Source organism: Leopardus geoffroyi, chromosome B1 (genome assembly GCF_018350155.1).
Source record: "Leopardus geoffroyi isolate Oge1 chromosome B1, O.geoffroyi_Oge1_pat1.0, whole genome shotgun sequence".
Lineage (NCBI taxonomy): Eukaryota > Metazoa > Chordata > Mammalia > Carnivora > Felidae > Leopardus > Leopardus geoffroyi.
In genome coordinates this window covers 54,743,620-54,757,678 of record NC_059327.1, presented here as the reverse complement: position 1 = coordinate 54,757,678, position 14,059 = coordinate 54,743,620, and the positions used below count along the sequence as shown (strand labels likewise).

Sequence of the window (14,059 nt, the reverse complement as noted above, 5' to 3'; positions counted from 1 at the left end):
CTAAAAGGTGCCCCCCAAACAAAAACCAAAGTCCCCACAGAATGGCATCTGGTTGATTTCAGGAAAACAAGGACAACTTTCTACCTTTCCAGCGAACTGCCAAGGTCCCTCGGCCCCAGATCTTCCTACTACAGACCAGAGGAGTAGGAAGGAGCCCAGGTCCTTTAGTAGGATTTTCACCCAGGCCACTTCCCTGGGAGGGCGGGAGCTCACGTTGATGACTGATCGGAACTACTGACTCTTTCAAATAAAGTTAGAGGCAATCATGATAATTTAGTTTACTTCTGAATATTTTAAATATTATGAAAACAAGTATAACAGTTTTGTTTTCAAAACTCTTCTGAGGTATCAACCATTAAAAGATTGGGGTTTTTGTAAAAAAAACACACAGTGGTTTATTGAATACTTACAACGTTTACACCTTCAATATTAATTAAATTCCACTTAGTTTTAGAGGACGGAAGTGCACAAAACAAGTAGCTGTTGGAAACATCTTCGAATAGGGAACGACCACAGATGAAAAGACAGCACTAGATACCGACCCCAACTGAAATGTTAGCGGCCCCGTTTTCTGCTTTGAAATAAAACTTTATAATCCCCAGGAATATTTATATCCAAAGGCCAAGTATTAAAGATACACTTTACATACACACTATTGTCTGCTGTCTTTATCTGGAAGGGGTTGGGTAAGTGGGGTGGGAGCAACGCTGGTGTCTACACAGCCTTGAGGGAACATTCACACACAAGAGAATCTACGAGACGACGGGATCCCTTACCACGCGGGAGTGTCCTCTTCATATTAAAATATGGAATGCTTTTCTTCAAATATCCACTTTTTTTTTTTGGAGGGGGAGGTGGGGAGCGGATGCCTCAAAGGGGGGCAAAGAGAGGGGAGGCAAATTGCACATAAATAAACCGGATGATTCCAAATGCAAGAAGTCCTCAGAGCGGAGCGTGGAGAGCTTGCCCGGAGTCCTGGGTCTGCTTCCGGCTCCTGGGCCCCGGCTCACTCGCGCTCTCCTCCTCCTCCTCCTCCTCACTGCTTGAGCTCCAGGGCCCAGACGTGCTGCGGCCAGCCCGTCCGGCCTTTGGTTTTCTTGTCGTTGCTGCTCACTGTGCTTTTCAAGATTTCGTTCTGGGCAGAGGAGAGGCGAAGGAGAGAAAAGTGGAAAGAGAAATTCAGAAAGGAGACCTGGTTCCACGCCACCCCCCCGCACTTTCCGGGGAGAAAAGGAGAGAATGAAAGAACGAGTAAGGGATGAGAAGGGGATGGTTTCAAGTCAGCCCCGGCAGGAAAACGACGAAGGTTTGCGCAGCCCTAGCTACCGCCCAGGCCTTCCACGCTCCTGCAACGCTCAACTACCGGATAGGCAAGCTTATAAACAACCAGCCGTTTCCAAGTCGTTTATGGAGGGGCTGGGGGCCTTTTCTCTGACTCCAGATGTAGGGGCGTGAGCGGGGGTCGGCGCTAAATCTGGTTTCCCTGTTTTCAATCGCAATCCCAGATTCGAGCTCTAGGGTAGATGGGGGAGACGTTTCTTCTGCCCTGGCCTGGGCTGGCCGGCAAGGGGCTCTGGGCCACCAACTCGGCAGTGCCTCTCCTCCAAGGCCTCTGAAATCCCCAGTTATTCCAGAGGTCACTCGATTATGCACAGACTAAAGCGCCACAGGCCCCAAAGAAGAAAAACTAGACAAATGGGATTATTTCCCAGGTCCTCCATGGCACTAGCCCTGCTCTGAACACCACCAACCTGTGGGCACTTGGTCGGAACTGGAGAAAACTGCTTTTCAGTTATAGTTCTGTGTTCCTGATAACAACAATGACAGCGACCATATTAGTATTTACTGTTTGTCTTAAAATGCTCAGGGGAATAAAACAAGAAAGACCCACGAAGTACACTCATCTGGGAAGTTTCAGTATAACCTCATCGCCAAAGAGAAACCTGAGCTGCATTTTGAAGTTAAGAGTACTTATTATTTACGTTTACCTCTATGTCTTCTGGGCACTGCGATGAGAACAGCCTTAAAACTCTCTTACCATCAGCGGTGGCCTAGTTCTCCAGGGAGGGATAAGGGGCCGATAGTGGAATAATTGGGATCTAGAGCGCTTGCAGGCGACTTATTTTAGAAATACCTGAAAGCAAGATCGGATTGGAGGCCAAACGAAGGCTCTAAAAGACACGGAATGACTGGGCCAGTGCAATCGAAAGATCAGGAGGGACCCTGAGTTCGAAAGGCATGCCCAAAGTGCCTGTGGGAACAGCGGTAACCCGGAGGGAAGATCACCAGCGCGGAGCATCCCTCTTAACCTCCTCCTCCTGCTGCCGTCCTCCCCCATCTCCTCAGCTTCTTTCCATAACCTGGTTTTAACAACTTTGGCTTAGGATGCTGGCAAAGGAGGGGGGATGTCATTGCTCAGCCCAACTGGAAGGAGCCTGGTGGTACCGCTCCCCCGAACCCCGCACCCCCTCTGCCCCCTGCCCCCTGGTACTGACCAGCTCCTTCTTCCTCTTCTCTTCTTTCACATCTGTCTTCTTGATCTCCGCCTTGAAGGCCTCCGCCTCGCCATTCTGGTCGTCCTTGGCCAGCAGGTCCATGAGGTAGGCGATGTAGCTGGTGGCCAGGCGCAGCGTCTTGATCTTGGAGAGTTTGGTGTCGGCGGGCACGTTGGGGATACACTCGCGCAGTTCGGCGAAGGCGCTGTTGATGCTCTGAGTCCTGCGCCGCTCCTTGCGGTTAGCAGTGCCCCGGCGCTTCACCGGGCGCGGCCCCCCTAGGCCCGGGGGCCCGGCGCCCGGCGGCACCCCCCCGTAATGGGAGTGGTCCAGGCCGGCGGCGCCGCTGGCGTACTCGGGGCTGTAGGACAGGGCCATGCTATAGTCGGGGGGCGACATCTCGGGGTGGCCGATGAGCCAGCCATGGAAGTAGGGGTTCTCCTCGTGGCTGCAGCGGCTGGCGGCGGCGGCAGCGGCGGCGGCGGCGGCGGCGGCGAACGGATAGCCCTCATGGTGCACCACCGGGTGGTGGGGGAAGCCCCCCACCAGACTCATATCGCCCTCCGCGCCCCTCCACGCGCCCCAGCGTGCGCGCAGCCCCGCCGCGCCCTCGGCCGGGGCCCCCGCTTCGGCGCTGGGCGGCCTCCCCCACCCCCCGCCCCCCAGCCCTCGGGCGCCCGGGCCGGCCCGGCAGCCGCAGAGGGGGCTGCTGCAGCCCGGGCCCCGATCCCCCGCCTGGCCCGCCGGGCCTGCCTCAGCAGCACTGCGGTCGCCGGCTCCCCATAGGGCGCGGCGAGCTGGTCCCGGCACCGTGCGCCCCTGGCCGCGGCCGCCGCCGGCTCCCGCCTGGCTCCCCGGCCCGCTCGCCGGCTCCTGCTTCCCGGGCAGCTGCGGGGAGGCAGAATCCTCTCGTGCTCATGCAAAGGTGCCCGGGCTCCCGCGAGGCTGCTTCGCGGAGTTGCCGGCCTCCACCGCGGCCGCGATCCCGGCACCGAAGCTAACTCGGAATCCCAGGGCGAGTCCGAGCCGCGGGTGGAAGGGCCGGCCCGGCTCTGCAGGGAGGCGGCGGGGTCGGCTGCTCACTGTGAAGCTACCTCCGTGCGACCCTCCCCTTCCCGCCCCTTCCCCTCCCCCCACCAGCCCGGTCTGGGTTCTTGGGCGCTTATTGTTTTAATGAAATTTTTGGTTGTTGTTGTTTTTGGTCCTGGAAATGTGATTTTTGCAGCGGGTAACGTGTCCTCACTCCTCCCGGGCTCCCTCGGAGGGTTTTCAGAGAGCTCTCAGTGCATCCATTTTCTCAGATCCTCTCCTTCCTTCAGGGGAAGGATCTGGGGCCCTGCGGGCGCCTCGGAGCGCGAAGGCGGCGGCTCGGGTTCTCGGCGGGGTCCGCGCAGTGGCCGAGGGAGCTCCTGGGTGGCGGCGGCGGCGGCGGTTCTCCTGGGCTGGACGGCGTGAGGGGAGGAAGCGGATTTTCCCAGCAAGATCTCCATGTACAGCTACATCTTTAGGGCTGCTCGGGTTAATATATGTCGTCAGAGGCTCCTCACGCCAATCCCGGGGCGGCAGGGGCGGTGCCTCTCGCTCTCCGCAATAAAACTTTTTGATGTTCTCGTTGCTAATTGTCGAAGTCCTCTTCCAGGATTGGCTGCCCCTTCATAACCATAAGATAATTAAAACGAGGGGGGGCAGGGTTAAAAAAACTTTTTTATCAGCTAGAGGTTAATGCAAGTGTTTAACAGATGCTGTCCTATTAAATTATCCCGCCCCCCCCCCCCCCCCCCCCCCCGTCTCAAATATTGAAGAATCTCAAACCAGGTATAGTATCACTCTGCTTTCTTTTCTGGTTAAAAACAAACAAACAAAAAAAGGTGGAGGGGACGCAGATATTTCTTTTGGAGGTGTTTTTGTAGGTAACCGAGGCAAGAAAATCAGCAGGCAGCCGCGTGCTATTTTTGCGCGGGGGCCGAGCGCAGAGGCGGAGGGCGGCGGGGTCCCTGCAAAGGGGCGGTTGGGGGCCGGCGCTGTCTTCTCGCCGAGGCGCGCAGCGGGCGCGGCGCGGAAAGGCTGCGGCTCCGACGTGGGCGCAGGCTGGGAGTGCCCGCCTCGAGGTCTCCTTACTTACCCACCACGGTACCCTGGCCAGGGCCGTCTGAGGTGGCTCCTGTTATCGTGGCTGCTTTTGAGGATCATGGTTAAGACCAACGGACGGACGGTCAAGCCGGTTGTAAATACCCTTCTTTCCATGTTCTTCAGGGACACCAGCCCCAGCGACGACCTTGGACGATTTCAACGCGCAGGCACCTCGATCCCCCGAATTCGTGGTGTGGCCGGTATCACTGTTCCCCTGGTTTAACTAGCCTGTTTGGTAAGTAACTGAATATTTTTTACAGCGTGTTCAGAGCTTATTTTCCAGTTTTTATGAACAAACATATAAATATATCTCTGCATTCCTGACTCTCCCATAAAAGCGGGCATCTGTGGAAAGCAGGTTTAGTTATCGGAGGGGAACCATTAAACAGCAGTTTAAGAGGCAGAGCGGGAGGACGGCTCGTGGATGTTTAGACTGCTGGCCTTAGTGATCTTGAACGCATTATAACGGAAAATGGATCTCCATTTGTAAGTCAGCGGGCCGCGCGGGGCACCAGGGCCGCGGCGCCCGCGTGGCGTGAGCATCTTGAGGAAGCTGGAGAGCGGCTGGGGCGGGGATGGACAGGGGCAGGAGCTGAAACATCCTCAGGACTTGGTTGGGAGTCGCAAAGGGAGCCGGCTATGCAGATCAGGATTCGGCCCGAAGGAGTTTGGTGTGGAAAAGGGTGTCAACCAGGACCCCACGCGGCCGTCAATTAGAGGAAGCCCAAGGCAGGGTGCACAGAAGCGTGGGCCGGCCAGGGCGGCCTGGGACTCGCCACTGGGCCTGGCTGGGGTCACCCAGGGGAGACCTTTAACTCCACCTTGGATATTGTACTTTGGAAGCAGGCAGAGTCAGGCCCCAGGCCGGCAAGGGAGCCCCACCCCACAAAGGGAGCCCCACCCCAAGGACTCGGAAAGGACAGTCCATTCCTCTCCCGCTGGGCGCTTTCGGCGGCGGAGTCCGCGGTTGGGGATGGAAAGTGAGGTCAGTGCTAATGGCGGGAGGGGTGGTGGGGGCGCCCACCTCCTGTGCTGAGGGGGATGCAGGGCCGGCTCCCTCAGCCTTTGCAGCCCTGGGCAGCAGTGTGGAGAAATACTGTTCAGATATTTCCGTGGCTGGGCGTTAGGACAAGGGAAGATCCTCGGAGAGGGGCTAGGAAACCCAGTGTGGGAGTGAAGTGTCCGTTCCGGGCCCTTTCCCTCCCCTCCGCAAGGGGTCAATTTCCCTGGATGCCCCCAGCATAGCATTTTAAGGCAGAGAGCAGGGGGTGGGGAGAAGCTGAAATCAGATTTGTTGGTAAAGTGCCACTTGGGCATGGATCAAAATAGCGAGCTAGAAGCTCTCGACCCCCCAACTTGGATGGGTCTGAGATTTTAGCACAAGCAGGGTGTTTTAAAGACCTTGTTCTTCAAGGAAAGAATATAGGTAGTGTGATGGGGTTCTGTTTACATTTTCACCAGGGAGGCAAACCCTGAATGTGTAAATACTGGTAGTTCAATCCTCTGACATGTGATACTCTTTTTTTTTTTTTTTTTTTTTTTTTTAAGTCTGTTTATAAGAACACATCTAGGCCCTGGAAGCAGGTAGACAAAGTATGATGGTGGCACCCAGGCTAGCAACAGATAACTGCTCAGGGAAAGAAGTTGGTAGGCTGCTTTCAGACCCAGAGGGAGTTTTGGGAACTGAAAGGAAGAATGGCTGAGTTGGGGACTGGGATGCCCTGTCCATCAGAGGTGAGTGGCCTCAGTGTCGAAGCCATCAGAATTGGCCACTTTCAGCCTTCTCATGCTCTTTTAATTGAAACCAAAAATGGGCAAATCTCCTCATGGCCCCAGATATCACGGCAAGTGATAAAAGAGACGGAGAACACGGGACAGAAAAGAAAAAAAAAAAGTCGTAAAAGATGCTAATCTGAGCATCAGTCCTCACTGACAGTGTCATTATCAGTTAATTAATGCTGTGCAACAGTCTGGGGCTTCATGTAGCTCGGAGAGCCAGACCCAGCGACTACATACAGCCTCAGAAAGGCAATTTGGAGGCAGGGGACAAATGAGTGAACTCCAGGGTCCTTAACTGTAGTTATTAACTCACAGAGACCAGACTGGCTGAGGGCCATTCTCAATTCACAACCAAACGAGTCCCCTTTTTTCTCATAGAGTCCTCTTTTGTACCTTTTGCTGCGGGTCTAGTGGGGGTGCTGGGTTAGTCTGCTGCTTTGGAAAGCTGTGAGGCAGATCCACCTCAAGTTTGCCCCCTCCCACCCCCCCCACCCCCCAGTTTAGATGATTAGACAGTCTTTGCTTTCTGGTGGTAGTGGGGGAGGGGGGAGAGTGACGGAGGAGAACAGTGGGAAAAGAAAGGGAGGAGGGTGAATTTCCCAGCTGAGATGTCAGCCAGGGACTGCACTAATGTGCACGCTGCTGAGCTGTCCCCCTAAGGGCACAAGTTCCAGTGCTGAGCTGTCCCCCTAAGGGCACAAGTTCCAGTACTCAAAGGGCGCAAGCATCTGAGATGCTGCAGGCTGTTGGCCACCCTGGGTGCCCGCAGGAGGAATCCTAGTGAGGGTGTACTAACTTGCCTCTCCTTTTCTGAGGCCATGGGCTGAGTTGCAACCAGTCTTACCCAGGTGGGCAGCCCCCCGTTTGGAGACATGCTGTGATTCCTTGTCCAGTCTCCACTGTAGCTGATGGTCTACCCCTGTACCGCGCGATACGTCCGCCTCCACCTAAACAGACAGAACCGGGTTCAACAATTTGTTCTGCGCCCATGTCTCTTGGCTCTTTCCCTTCACTCCCACCCCTTCCTCTGGAAAAGACTCAAAGAGCCTGGGAGAAGCTGAGAACTAACTCCCTTGCAAACGTTTTGGTCTTGTGAGATATTCCTTTTAAAATCAATCTGCTTTAAACTAAATATTTTTTTAAAAAACTTCAGTCTGTTTTTAGGGAAAATACAGATCTCTCGGAGGTATTTATTATTACAAAGGCAAGGGCAGTTTGTATCTTATGGTTTGCTCATGAGAACTCAAAATAAACTGGACCTGAAAAGAACCAGGCCAGAGGGCCATAAACACACATTTTATGTTTACGGGAATTATGGCTCAATTCCCTTCATCGTTTTTCAAATCTCGTTTTACCTTATTTTCCTGACCAACATAGTTGGAGCGATGGGGCATTCATTTAAATATCTATAACGCTCTTATATAAGGTGAACCCCAGAAAGTGCCGAGAACTCCAGAAAGAACACCAGACCCAGAAGATGGCAGAAAAAGAAATGTGTTCTCGGAGAAGTAACCTCAGCCTCACCTGTGCCAAGGAAGTTGTTTCTTATGACACCCTGATGGCTTTGCATTTCGTGTGAATTAGGGTGGGATTGAGTCATTTTATAGGCTAGCCACTTGGTCTTAGAACCTTCAGGACATGGAGAATAAGGCATACTGTCTGAGTGGCGGCAAAGGATCTCCCAACTCGGGTTCCATAGTCCCTCCCTTTCTGGTTTGCCTTTTGGGAAATGGTTGTCTACAGACACGGCAAGTGACAGTGACTCCAGAAATGTGGGGGTGCTCAGAGGATACTTCTACAATGCAGGATCACGTTCGATTGGACTCTTATATCTGTTTCACAAGAAGTTGCCCATGGCTCTTATGAGATTTTATTTGTTCTGAGCACTTTCTTTTTGCATTTTGGGGTGGGGTGGGGTATTTGGGGACTGATTCCTCTCCCCTCTTCTTTCCAATCCAGAGCAGATCTGTGGAGATGGGGGGGGGGGAGGGGCTGATTCAGCTGCAATGACCGTGGAGGGGCTGATTGCTTACGACTCCCTTCAGTCCAGTGTTTTTGTTTTTGTTTTTGTTTTTGTTTTCAGTCCAGTTTTGATTGGGAAACATTTAAGTCAGTGGAGAAAATGGGACTTGTTTGGTGCCTCCCCTCCATTTAGCCTTTCTTTCATATTCCCTTCTTCCCTCCCAGCCCTTTCCTCTTTCTCTCTCTCCCTCCTTCCCTCCTCCTCTCTACCCCCCCCCCCCACTTCAAATTTGCCTTTGAGCAGTGCTTGGATTTCTGAGGTTTCTGATCCCTTCAGGTCATTGAACCTGAAACTGGTGAAGAATAAGATACTGGCTTCTCCTTTCGTCCTTTAAGAAAAATAAGTATTTTTGTAAAACACTGAGATATAATTGACAAATAACGCTGTGTAAGTTTAAGACGTACAATGTGCAAGAAAAATGTCACTGTCCAGTCTTACACGTAGTGGGAATTTGCATTTTGTTCAAACGGTCCCTGACGAGATCTTCATATTAACAGGCAGATGGGCTGCTGCTGTGGGAGGTTTTCACTGATACCTGGCCAGTTATCCAAGTTAAAATACTTATTCCGACAAAAGGGAACAAAAGAGAATGCACCTGAAAGGGCCTCCCTAGAGGCAGCAAGATGTGTATATAGGAGGTGCTATTGATGTTGTTATAAGAGGTAAGGTAGATCTGATCATTGCTGCTTTCTAGTGAAGCATAGATAGTTTAGAGCACCAGTGGTGTGAGAAAATACATGCCACAGGATTTCTCCTAACTACTTTGTTTCAAGCAAATTACATACACACTGGCAATATTTTCTTCCAAGCTAGAAGGAAAGCACTCCACATTCAGATGATGAGGAAGCAATTGTATTGCATCCACGGTCTATGGGAAAATAAGCAGTCGTTAACTTCAACTAGTCTGCAAGAGGGTTCAGAATGAAATACAAAAGCGAATGGCAACTTAAAATGTGGAGCTTTGGACAAGCCATTTAAGTGAGCGAAGGTTTTGTTTGTGACTGGAGGCCCCATGCATTCCCAGTTGTAACTGCAGTGTAGCGAGAATTCTTAGGAAGTCCTGTTCGGAAGCTTCCTTTGCAAATTCATGTCGTTTTTTTTTTTTTTTTTTGTTTGTTTGTTTTGTTTGTTTTGCTTTGTTTTTAGCCCTGGCAGTTTCTTGCAACCCTTTTCTACTTTATTCTAGGGCCTTTGCTTCTAGACAAGGGACTTGAGCCAGGATGGTTAGGTTTCAGGTTAACAAAAAGAAACCCTTTTATTGTCAATATTAATGGCAAACCTCGATTTTTACAAGGTTTAGGTTTAGCGGCACGAGCAGATCAAAAGCAGCTTGGCTTGATTTCTCAATATTCTCCGGAGCTTAGACAATTAGCTGCAATTTTGCGTCGAACGAAACAACACAAAAATGTTAGTTACCAAAATGTTAAAGTTAGTCTTTCGGCAAGGATTTTACCTGTGCACAACGTGTCAGAAGCTAATAAATTCGTCCACTGAACCTGAGTTGAGTTTTGAAGGAAACGCCTTTAACAAAATGTGTGAGCACACTGTCTTCATTTGCAATGCCACGGAGACCTGTTTCAGCTGTGTGCATTCCACACTTGCCTTTCTGGCTGGGTAAGGATCCGGCAGACTGAGGTCTCTCTGGTAATTTGGGTACACCGAGTCTCCAGTTAATGATAGATAATCAGCCTTTGGGTCATTCGGTCATTCTCTTATTACAAACCCCTCCTGCTCTCTCTGATCTCCTTTCAAACTAAATTTCACACAAACAAATAAAGCAAGACAGGGACAAGTTCCTTAAAAAAAAAAAAAAAAAAAAGAGGGAGAAATATTAGAAACTCCTGATACAGAACTCTAAACAAGGAAAGGCAAGCTAAAAGAGGATAGGAAAGAACATCTTATCAAAATGAACATGCTGTGTACAAAACATTAGAAGAGAAGGCTCTGGTTTCTGTTAAAGTGACAGAAAATTAAAATAAAAATAATTGCAGGCAGAGAAGTTATAATATAAACAGAGAAGGCAGGATGCTTGCTGGAAATGCGCAGCACGAGGAGGCTAATTTGTTGTTACAGATTATATATCTGCACCGTGATAGGAGAGGCGCTACTTTGTTCTATTTTCCAGAAAAGAATGGCTTTCTTCTTAGTACTTGTGTGAGTGCTCACTTAAGTTAACACAGGCCAAAACCTCGAGGAACAAAAAATGGAATTGCATTCTGCTTGCGAAGCATCCAACTTCAAAAGAAGGAATTGGTTGCATACAAAAAAAAAAAAAAAAAAGCAGCATTCCATTCAAAACACATTTAGAGGGTTCACTAAATTGGTATGACTGATGCTTTTTTGTTTTGCTGACAGAAGGTGCAGATCATTCTCGGGGAAGTCCAACCGAAACCAGCCCTCCCCTGCCCTCTGGAGTCTTCGTTTTCCAGCCTACATCTGCTTGTGACTCCAGAAAGAGACTTCAGATTGGCCAAGGTACATCTCTGACCAGATCCCTCTAGGAAAAGCTCAGGAATGCGTGACTCTAATTGTTCAGAACTCTGGTGAGAGTGTCCCTAGTGCCATTTTGCTGCCCCTGTCTTTGACAATCCCTTTTGGCCCAAGTCCAGGTCTCCGGAAGGGTCAAGGTCTAGCTGCTGGTGTCAAGCCCAAGCCCCAGCTTTTCAATCCTAGGAGAGGTTGGAACTTTGGCTCAGGGCTTGAACAACTCACAGTTCTCCAAGTTAGAGGGGCAGTCCTGAAACAGCAGCAGGTGGTGAAATTGTGACTCTGAGATTGTCCCGGACTGAAGTCTGGCATTCCTTGACTTGCTAGCATAGCTATCAAACAATCCATGTCTGTCCCATTTTAAAGAATCCACACTTCACTTTGTTTCTTCTAGGCCCAGTTTAAATGCCACCTCCTCCAGGAAGCTTTTCCAGGTATTGCTTTCCCTCTCTCTGCTCCCCCACATTAAGTCCCCTCTCCGGTGCACCCCCCTCACATATTCTCCGGTAGACTCCAGTGACTGTGGGTTCCTTGAGAGTCCAGTCAATGCATTGGGCCCAGCCTGGGATTTAACGGCTCGTGTCAAAGGGATGACTTAGAGACAGTGGGTGAATTCTGCGTATCCCAATTGCAAGTGGATTGCTTTTCTTTATTTTGAAAGCGACCAGAGCTAGGAGGTGGACCTTAGGGAACGGACCTTCATCTCCAGACTCTCTCGGGAGAACCAGGAAAGTCTTCCTCGGGATAGATCCCGCTTGCAGTGGGTCTGAGCCATCAGCATCAGCGCTGAGAATGAAAAACCCAGCCCCAGCCCGGACCTCCCCGGGTAACCCCTGTCAACAACTTGAGCGCCAGAGTCAGAGCTGGGCAGGGTGGACTCTCAGGCACCCAAATACTGGCTGCATGATCTCGAACCAGGTCATCCGTCTCTGTAACCCTTAGTTTCTTCATCTGAACAATGGGTTAATGACACCGTCCTTGAGGGTGTGTAGGGAAGATTAGATGAGATCAAGATGCACTGGAGAGCGAGACGCCTGACACACAGGCTGCGCTCAATAATTACTTATGTGCTGTCTCTTCCTGCCTCTTCAGCTTCCTCCCCTCCCTTCCAGCCTCCTCAAGACCTAGCCCGACGACGGCGACGGGCCAGGTGGCGTCGGAGGTCACCGCTTGCCTGAATGCCCCGAGCCAAGAGCAACCGCGGTTCCGCGGGGATCGCAAGGGCCTCAGGCCTCGCAGGACCGTGGGCGCTGGAGAGTGAGATGTGGGGCTGCGGCCGCCACCCGGGAATGTTGGGGGACAAGGGGCGCTGCTCCGGATTTAGGCCGCCGGCCCTCCAGCCCTGCCTTGGCTGTTGGGCCGCCTCCTTCACCTTGGTTAAGTTCTCCTTTTGCTCCCCATTCCCGCCCGGGGTGCCCGCCACCAAGGAGGCCGGTTCGCCGCACCTTAGGCCAGGGGAGGTCACTGCTCTGGGGCGGGACGGATCCCCAGCTTCCCCCAGCTCGTCTCCGAGGACCTTTCGCCGGAGGCGGGCAGGAAGGGGTTAAGAGCACCCCTCCCCCCGCCCCCCGCGGCCAATCCAGAGCCCTGGGCTGCGGGCGAAGGCCGCCGCTTCCCTCCTGAGGTCTCATTAGGGAAACCCTCACCGCTATTTTCAACATTTCCTCAATCAAGTGCCTTTAAATAGAGCTGCACAAACAAATTGGCGGCAAAAGCGTAGATCTTGTCACGATTGAGACCAATCCAATATTTCAGCCTTGTTTGCTTTGCAATTACGGCTTGGCTTGTGGCTGCGGTGCCACCGGGGCAAATCTGCAGCCGCCCGCTTTCTCCTCGGCACCCTCGGCGGGCGGAGGAAGCGACCCGCAGCCCCGCGGGAGGGAGGGGGGTGGCGCTGGAGGAGGTGGCGCGAGGGCGAGGGGCGGGCGGCGGAGCCCTCCCGAAGCCCGCGTGCGAAGGGCGCCGGCCCTGGAAGGAGGCTGGACTTCTCAGGTTCCTGGCCGAGCCCCTGCGAGACATACAGTAACAATAAAACGTGCGGTACGCCTGCCGAAACCAGTGTCGCGTCCTTATCCGGCTCCTTTCCCCCCCCTCTTCCCTTGCCCCTCACTTCCGTCTCCACTGCATCTTTCTTCGGTATTTGTTAGCGGTTACCGGTTTCCCCTTCTTTCTTGCTGTTAAACTGCAAGCATGATTTGTTATGTTTTCCATAGCTGCTTATTCTTGTTTGACTTCTTGTGCAAAGGCGCTTTAAATCTGCTGCAGGAAGAGCAAAGCTCCAAATGGTTTGGATGGGCTCCTGCAGGCGCCTGGCTGCCCCCCTGCCCCCCCCCCCCCCCTCCAGTTCTTGCGGGATGGCTCTGGTGTAAATCTGCCGCTGCGTGCGTTCGGTCACCGCGCCGGCCAGCAGAGTTTGTATCAGCAGAACAGTAGTTAACTCAAATCAGGTCCTAAGCCTTGTATTTCACAGACAATTAAGTCTTGGCTGCTGTTGAACAAAATTGTAATATTTACTCTGCTCTGTACTGAGGAGCACTTTTAAAGTCAAAAACAAATACATTTCAAAGAGAAAATATGATAATAAATCTCTTTTTATGGATTTTCCCTGCATAAGTGGAAACAACGTGATTTAAATTCCGACGCCTTCACCCTCCTCTCAGGCACAGCTGAGGTTGTACAGATACTTGTCTTTTAACGCACAGTCTTCAGGTCTGGGGGGCGGCACCTGCATTTGTGACATTCGATTTCGTTTCCGAGGTTTCACACCCCACCCTAACCCACATAGGCAAATGCAACGAGGATTATGGAATAATTAGGTCTGGGATGGGAAGCCCATTTCCACACTGATTCCAGAGAGGTGCACATGACTTGGGTCATTATTTTATGACTTCATATTACCTTATAAATGACTACCCATTTTCCTCTCCTGTTGGCTTCTGAAGGAGGTGGGAGAGTTGAGGCAGAGAAATATTTTTAGGGGACTCTGGGGTACACGTTAAAATATGCTTCTTTATTATTATGTCAAAATGCATAAGGTATGGACCTACATTTGTTTGCTGGTGGGCATAAAATAAATTCATGGCTATTCTAGTTAATCAGCAATCTCTTTAAAGCTTTACTTTTTTTTTGGTTTATAATCCCACCT

General features: G+C 51.6%; 2 protein-coding genes across 5 annotated transcripts; one reads left to right on the top strand and one right to left on the bottom strand.

The window, feature by feature from the left end:
* Window positions 1–263: 263 nt before the first annotated feature.
* On the bottom strand, window positions 264–4,011 carry HAND2 (heart and neural crest derivatives expressed 2). Of its 4 annotated transcripts, XM_045462820.1 has the most exons (4): window positions 2,496–4,011; window positions 2,135–2,251; window positions 1,752–1,808; window positions 264–1,135 (listed from the first exon to the last, which is right to left on the bottom strand). In XM_045462820.1, exons 1-4 carry the CDS (start codon window positions 3,048–3,050, stop codon window positions 1,037–1,039), a joined length of 828 nt encoding a protein of 275 aa, XP_045318776.1. In that variant the 5' UTR covers window positions 3,051–4,011; the 3' UTR covers window positions 264–1,036. The 4 variants fall into 4 exon arrangements, with proteins under 4 accessions (XP_045318776.1, XP_045318785.1, XP_045318790.1 ...); XM_045462829.1 differs by lacking the exon at window positions 1,752–1,808; XM_045462834.1 differs by lacking the exon at window positions 2,135–2,251.
* LOC123596360 lies at window positions 3,669–13,524 on the top strand. Its single transcript, XM_045474919.1, has 8 exons — window positions 3,669–3,723; window positions 3,815–3,946; window positions 4,406–4,625; window positions 4,749–4,825; window positions 5,117–5,610; window positions 10,783–10,902; window positions 11,309–11,348; window positions 12,027–13,524. Exons 1-8 carry the CDS (start codon window positions 3,669–3,671, stop codon window positions 12,173–12,175), a joined length of 1,287 nt encoding a protein of 428 aa, XP_045330875.1. The 3' UTR covers window positions 12,176–13,524.
* The last annotated feature ends 535 nt before the right edge of the window (window positions 13,525–14,059 follow it).

Coding starts and splice junctions, on each gene's coding strand:
- LOC123596360 (XM_045474919.1), top strand. CDS start 3,669: ATGAAATTTTTGGTTGTTGTTGTTTTTGGTCCTGGAAATGTGATTTTT. Junction 4,826..5,116: donor CCGAATTCGTGGTGTGGCCG/GTATCACTGTTC, acceptor TCCATTTGTAAG/TCAGCGGGCCGCGCGGGGCA. Junction 5,611..10,782: donor GGTTGGGGATGGAAAGTGAG/GTCAGTGCTAAT, acceptor TTTTGCTGACAG/AAGGTGCAGATCATTCTCGG.
- HAND2 (XM_045462820.1), bottom strand. CDS start 3,050: ATGAGTCTGGTGGGGGGCTTCCCCCACCACCCGGTGGTGCACCATGAG. Junction 2,252..2,495: donor AGAAGAGGAAGAAGGAGCTG/GTCAGTACCAGG, acceptor CTGTTCCCACAG/GCACTTTGGGCATGCCTTTC. Junction 1,136..1,751: donor TTCCGACCAAGTGCCCACAG/GTTGGTGGTGTT, acceptor TCCTCTGCCCAG/AACGAAATCTTGAAAAGCAC.